Genomic DNA, 7,738 nt, shown 5'->3' with positions numbered 1-7,738 from the left:
CCTCCTCGTTTACCTCTCCTCAGCCCTCCTGGTAGCTTTTTCACCAAGCTGCCAATAACGAAGGCCCCTCACAGCTCTGGCCACTGGAGGCCCAGAAAACTCCCCACATGAGCACAGCAGGCTCAAATTTGTTCCATTTAAAGTTGAAACAGGGCCAGGGGAACATCAAGTGCCCCTGGGCCCGAAAGGGATGGGAAATGCGATCCTGTACATTTGTTGAGAATTTATATAACAAGTGATGACAAAGTGCTTCATGGCATTGCAGGCCTCGAGGGTGGCTACCATTAAGGTGTGGCCTGCTGCGACCTTGGCTGGGCGAGTGCAATCATTTGCACCTTCATAGTTTCTGTGCTGCTTCAACGCAAAGCAGTGCAGCACTTTCAGACTGTCTGACAAACAGATAAGCTTTTAATGTGAAATTAAGCCCACCACTCCTTGACAAGCAACAACAGCTTTTACTGAATATAAACAAATTCTTTTGCTGCTATGCCACTAGCTGCCAAATGCAAGTTGTGGGGGTGGGGGGGGGGTGTAGGCAGAGGATATAAATATCTTTACCAGCTTCAAACTGATAAACTGCCATGTCATGCGAAGAAGTGGAAATGCCAGTTTCCAACAGATTGAGGCCAAGCAAAACATAGAACGAGGACGGCACGCTCAGAGCTGAAGCGCAAGTGCGTCCTGTGGTGTCCGATACCATCTGTCCACCGGTGGATTCCCTTTGAGTGAAGGACACCCAGTGGTGTTCCACAAGCCTGGATCCATATGAGCATAAGATCAAACAGGCTCCCTCCCAAATTGCCAGGCCTCCATGTGCTGCCGCTCGTGCTATTGGAGGGGGAAGGAGGAAGCGTGCTGGTCTATTCCATCTCTGCAGTATTAGCCTTAACCTTTTTTATGCAAAGCTGGGTGAACATGGAGAGGATTTCCTTGCTGTATTACAGGGTCTGTTTTCATGAGAGCGGAAAAACACACCATGTCCCTTAGAGGTGTGGAGAATATTTGCAAATACATGAATCTGCTCAAAAATATTTTGGTCCCACTGTTGGAAAAGATGGAAGAATAACACCTTTTATTTCTGAGAGCGCAGACACAAAAAGTCCAAGCTAGCCTTGATAAACCTGGAACAGTCATATGCTGTAAAGGAATCACATTTGGTTCCCTAAAGCAGTGGTTCTCAAACCAGATCCAAATTTTGTTTGACTGACTATCAACACGGGGATACAGAAAATTGTGGAGGCCTTGAGGACCAGTTTGAGATCCACTGCCCTAAAAACCTTGGAAAGGATTTCACCTTAAGCTCAAATTGGCATTTCAGTGCTTGGCCCCCTAGTCATTACTAAAAGCCACACAGATTAGCGCTGTTTAGCAGAATCCTCTGATATGTAGGTCATAAGTAAAACAGAGTGTCCAGTGAAGGACTCCAGCGGAAGTGTCTCTGTGGTAATCCCTCCATAAGGACCCGGTGCTGTGAGCATAGTCCTTCAGCGCCGGCCCTCCTGGGGCAGGAAGAGCTAACAACCCTCCCATTGATCCAAGAAGACACTCAGCCTTCTAACCTGCTGAGTGCTCAGTTCAGGAGAACAATGGAGTTCAGGCCATATCAATACACTCCCCTATTGAGTGGTCCCCGTTTAGCACAGCTCCACTGATGAGGTTAAAGCTCCTACCTCTGGCAAAAGCCAGCCAGACACCTCACATATCTAAATAAAGCTTCCCTCCTGCACAGTAGCCAGATATAGCAGCTTCGGGCGCGCTTATCTGCTTTAGCTTTTTAACATCTTCCTCTGTTTAAGTGTTCGGCGAGATGTGGACCAGCCCAGACCTCCAACTACACGGCCCCCCTCTCTCAAACGAAGATAAGAATTGGAGATTAGGAACACAGGAGGCTTTCTGGACAGGAATGCACTGCTGCTCCCATAAGACACTAAATGATGTACAAGTGCATTTATTACAGCAGCCTCTATAAATCTGAGCCTGGCCTGAACTCCAGGGAGAGGTTAATGGATTACAAAGGGATGCGGTATCGAACCTTCAAGAAGTTTATACACCACATCAATATGTGCAATGCTATTGATCATTTAGACCTTGACAGACAAATTAAATTCATAAACTTGATAATGCACTGGAATATTCGTATTGCTTACGATAGTGGAATGTGCATTTTTTTTAAGAATGCTGTTTTAGGATCACAGTTTATCGATTGAACCCACTTAATAGAGACCCCATTGAAAACAGTAAGAAGAGTGCTGATCCTGTGTAAAATTTAGAGTGAAGCGCCAAAGTCCCCATTAAAACCCATGAGGCAAATGGACCTTCACATGAAATTCAATTCTGGGATCGGTGAACATCTTGTTCTCAGTGCTGCCTTACAAAGTGACACGCATTATTCTAACTTTCAGTTTTTTTCCCCTCAAACCCATCTAAAGCACATATTCAGACATTAAAGATTCATGAATACTAATGTGCAGTCCACAGCAAAGTTTTTTATATGTACAGTATGCTATGTGAGGAGATATTACAGTAGTTCTAATGGTGATCTGTACAGGTACTAAAACTGATGCTCTTACAAAAGGATGATCAATTAAAGCTTTGCATTATCTGCAGCATTAAGTCAAACAAGAAAACAACTGTTAATCTGGTGTTAAATCAAATTTATTACAAATATTTACATTTTCTCTGATATCAGAATTCATCGTCATACTAACATATATACTTTCATTGGGGGCCCTACAGTAAGACTTCTGGGGGGGGGGAGGCCAGATGTCAGATTTTAGAAAGATTATCTAGTCTACTAGAGAGTCAGTTCCAACACACATCAATACCCATATATAAATGTTCACTCAAATACAAACACATACGTGTGCACACACGTTGATGGCCACTAACGTCCAGGCCTTTCCGTTCCCCCGTATCAGTCAGTTTCAACTGCTCAGATAAATTAACCTCAAGTTAAAGGAATACTCCAATGTTTTTCAATCTGATTTACAGAAGGGAACCCACAGGGTCTTCTAGGACTTCAGAGAAAGCCTAATGAAAGTCAAATTTCTAGTTCATTTTTATTTAATATAATGATCGTTGTCTTGAAAGGCCCAAAAAATGACAATTTTATGCAATGCTAAATGTCCAAATAAGAAATATTGTCGCAATTATACCTCCGATATTAATGATTAGTTTTTATTATTAGCTTGTAAGATAATTATAACACAAAAACTACTTAACAACAAAGTATAGCTCAGTTGATTACAATGGAAGCGTTTTGTTTTTGTTGCTTGCTTGGGTCGTTTGCTGTCAGTTTTTTTCAGAAGGCTTGATCCTTGTAATAAAGTTCTGGCTGATTGTTGTGGCTACGATACATGTGAACACAGCGGATTGAAACCTACTCGGAATGCCATTATCAGGAGATGCCGACACTCACATCACATTTCGAGGTCGGAGCGAACTGTGGCATAATCTAAATTTTGATCTAGGTAGATACCATGAGCTCTTTCACTGGTTATGGCTTCGAAGCTAAAGTCTTAACGTGTCAGAGTAACCAGCAACATAATTAGGTTAACTGACCATGAAAATAACTGAAGATGTTTCGATTTTCAATGTGTGGGATTAATTTTGTGAGAAAAAATTCTCAAGGCCTTCTGGAAGTCCTAGATACATCAATGTTAGCGAGCATGAGTGGTAGCCTGACCAACGTTTCAGTCAGGTGTTAGAAATTAAAAACAGTGGCAGCAGCTCTATGCCTGGGCTCTTTACTAAAAGTGGTACGATAATGAGAAAACATCATGTGAAATATGTTGATATGTCTGTTACAAGCTTCAAATAAAACTTGGAATATCTTTTTCCCAGCTTCAAATGTCCATGCTTCATCTCAAACAGCCAAAAAGAGTTCATGTAAATCGCTCTAAGCAGAGTGCTAACATACTACAAGAATCCCATAGAGAAGCTAACAGAAATCAGCATTAGTATAGAGGTGGTTTTCCCTCCTCATCTTTTGACCAGGTTTTGACTTTGGCTCTAATAGTCAAGGGTTGTCACTGCTAATCTGCTACATCTGTAGTACATATAATTACTACAAAAGTTTCCGTTTACTAAAAGACCAGAAAACTTGATGACTCAAAACACACTTACAGTGGAAACCAATGTATTATGAGAACACAGTGAATAGAGATTAGGTTGAAAATCAGTGAAGTATTCCTTTAATATCTTATTTTTTCCCCATTTTTGATAATTATTTTAAAACTCATAACCCTGTATTACAGTAAATGATGCGTACATGTTCTTATTCTCTACAATATAACATGAATAGCTTTTCTTAGTGTATGTCAGCTGTAATCTAGACAGTAAGGATCCTCCATAGTGTAGAGGCACAGCGATCGCTGCCACAAACGCTTCACCTGCTTGGGCCATAATCATGTTACTCTGAAGGCCATTTGTTAAAAGTGAAAATGTCAGAGTGGAGCTGACACTCTAATTCTCTCTCCGGGATCTTTCTCGCCTTTTTTCTCGTCAGCTGGCGAGTGAGTAATTCCATTAGTTAAGTATTCATACGTTACTCTCCATTTGCATCAGGGGTGTTTTTTCCGTTTTTTTTCTTTTCTCTCCCTCAGGACTTGAGAAAGAAAAGCCCCACAAAGAGAGAAGCACAACTGTCAGCACCTCTGCTGAAGCATCCATTGTTTTACATGGTTTAATTACAAAAACCCCGGCACCGTTTCATGTTAAGATTATTCACTGTAGGAGGCCGGTATAATTTGGACTGGAGGCTTTGTCATGTAATATAATACAATAGAATGGGCTTTGAGTATTAGATTTCCGATTTTAGCCTCCTTGACATTTCAAGCTGCATGAACTAATACATCTGTTATTTGTTGATCATTTGATTATTAACATACTTCATAAACCAAATCAGCTGCCCTGCTGGAGACGCAAGAGATGCAACTGAGCAGGCAGAGCACTTTATGTTTTTGCCATCTCTCACTCTCTTTCAGTCCCTCCCTCCCTCTCTTGCTCACTCACACACAGAGAGCATTAAAAACAGTGTTTATTTGCCTCTTCAGTGCTCTCCAATTCTCAGCACCACCAGGCAGCAAAACCCATCATCACTTTAATCGGAAATTACAAGGACTTGTTCTTCCACAGACGTATGAGCTGCTGCGCCACGTTCTGCTGAGAGTGCACGGCGAACAAGAACAGTCCAGACAAGAGCTCATCCACCAGGATCGCAGAAGACACGGAGGATGGGTCTTTCTCTGTGGTTGCATATGACGCAGCACATGCACACATAATCAGGTCATGTGAACCACAAACTACACTCAAAACAAAAGTGGAACAATGCGATTCTTTGGTGTCCATGATTTGTTGCTTAGGCCCTTGTTTGCAATTAAATACAGTAACTTTTAACTGGTAGATACACAGTATGTTTATAGTAGGTTGACTTCTGTATATAATTAGAAACTACAGTCACTAATGTTGTGTGAATAGACTAGTATTTATGAGATGTCTGGGCACAGAATGGTTGATAAAGGTTAGACTGAAAAAAGATCGCAATTTTGTCATCATCTAGCTCACACTGCTCATTACTGTGCTTGCCTGGACATGCAAGAATGTTTGCGCTGTTACTTGAGTTCATATGAAAGAAAAATTCACATCACGAGAATACGAAACACAACGATGACCTGTTGCTTGTTTCACAGTGCTACGCAGACTGCATAAAGGGAGCGATGCCGCAACTCAATTATAGAAAGGGTTGTGTGATGGAAGGATTAAACTAAAGCAGACAGAGACATTAGAGCTTGGCCTAATCCACCTCGCTCTCGTTGCTGGCCCCTTCAGGACGGCGCAACTTTTCCACCTGCTCATTAAACTGTCCGTCCCCTCCTCTTCTGTCCTCTGTCTGGACACTCAGGTGCTCCTCTTCATCCACGTGAGTCACATCATCGTCCTCCTCCTCCTCCTCATCCTCCTCTTCTTCCTTTCTCTCCTCTTCCCCCTGCACTTCCATACGTACCTGGTCCTTTAGGTCTAGAGGCAGCATGGCCCCTAGTCCTGCCTCTCCGTTCAGGCTGTGTGCGCTGGATGGAGTCACCTGTGAGCTGTGGCCCTCTTTGACAGGCGAGGAGCTGGCTGACTCGTTGCTGACCGGCGAGATGTCGCTGCTGCTGTTGGTGTGGTTGACCGATGGGGGGTTGGACAGTGTGCCTGGCTTTAGAGGAATCTGCCAGGCTGGGATTTTGGGGAGTGAAGGAGAGGCAGGGAACTGTCTCCTGTAAGAAAGAGAGATTTGTTATAACCCAGTTTGGATGTCCCTTCTCAAATATCTCTGAGGGTGGGTGAGGTCCAATGTCATATTGGGGCTTCTGATAACCAATTTTAACCTGCATTTGTCTCCACTTTACTCCTTCTTTCTACTTTTAGCACCTAAAAACAGGTTGTTTAAACAAGTTGGTACTCTAAGTCACTGGCGGCAACAAGGTCCACTGAGGCAAAAGAATGCACTAGAATGCAGCATTTCAAAAAGCAGTTGTACATTTGTGCCAATGTGACAACATTTCCACCTCTGTGCTTTGCAGCAGCATTAGTGCAGTTTGGTTGGAATTCTTCTCTAGAATTCTTTCTCCCCACAAAGAGTAAGTTTGAAGTTTTTAATATCGATCTTTTGAACATTTTATGAAGAACCTAAAGAACTGCATTGAAGTTTATCAATGTCTGCAAATGAGTGTGCAAATACAACCCCATTTCAATAAAAGTTGGGACAAAAAATGTAAATAAAAAACATGGAATGATGTGCAAATCATTTAACTGAAAACAGTACAAAGACAACATATCAAACGTTTAAAATTAAAAAAATATATGCCCATTTTGAATTTGATGCCAGCAATACATTAAAAAAAAGTCGGGACTGGGCAACGAAAGACTGGTAAAGGTGTGTAATGCTAAAAAAGACACCTGGTATAACATCTTACAACTAATTCGGCTAGTTGGGAAGAGGTCAATAACATGACAGGGTATAAAAAGAGCATCTTTCAGAAGTAAAGATGGGGGGTTCATCATCCTACTGCAAGGGAAAATAGTGCATCAATTCTAGAATAACGTTTCGCAATGTAAAATAGCAAAGAAATTGTGAATTTCATCATCTACATAACATAATTAAAAGACTCAGAGAATCCAAAAGAATCTCGGTATGCGAGGGATAAGGTTGTGGCTGTGGTCTTCGGGCCCTCAGGAGGCACTGCATTAAAAACAGACACAATTCTGTAGCAGAAATGACTGCATGGGCTGAGGAACACAGAGGAAAACCACTGTCTGAGAACACAGTTCATCACTGCATCCACACAGTTAAAACTATCGTGCAAAAACAAAACAAAACAAAAAAAACAACTTATATAATAAAATAATAATTTATATATAATATATACAGGATCCAGAACACTTTTAATGCTAAATGATATATACAGGTTTTGGAGCAACATACGCTGTCATCCAGATGACGTCTTTTACAGGGAAGGCCTTGCTTATTTCAGCAAGACAACGTCAAACCACATTCTGCATGTTTTACAACAGCATGACTCTGTAGTAAAAGAGCCCGGGTGCTAAACTGGCCTGCCTGCAGTCCAAACCTGTCACCACTGAAAACATTTGGCACATTATGAAGCGACAAATATGACAAAGGAGACCCTGAACTATTGAGCAGCTGAAATCCTATATCAAACAAGAATGGGAAAATTTCACTTTCAAAACTACA

At 41.8% G+C, this 7,738-nt stretch overlaps 1 protein-coding gene across 1 annotated transcript in view; it reads right to left on the bottom strand.

Moving 5' to 3' along the window:
• Positions 1-2,637: 2,637 nt before the first annotated feature.
• pex14 (peroxisomal biogenesis factor 14) overlaps positions 2,638-7,738 on the bottom strand; it is a 92,294-nt gene continuing 87,193 nt past the window's right edge. Inside the window, exon 9 of the mRNA XM_036590654.1 lies at positions 2,638-6,260. Within this exon, the coding sequence (XP_036446547.1) occupies positions 5,795-6,260 (466 nt within the window). The 3' untranslated portion in view covers positions 2,638-5,794. The remainder of the gene's footprint in view (positions 6,261-7,738) is intronic.

Source organism: Colossoma macropomum, unplaced genomic scaffold, assembly GCF_904425465.1.
Source record: "Colossoma macropomum unplaced genomic scaffold, Colossoma_macropomum, whole genome shotgun sequence".
NCBI lineage: Eukaryota > Metazoa > Chordata > Actinopteri > Characiformes > Serrasalmidae > Colossoma > Colossoma macropomum.
This window is presented reverse-complemented; position numbering and strand designations above follow the sequence as displayed.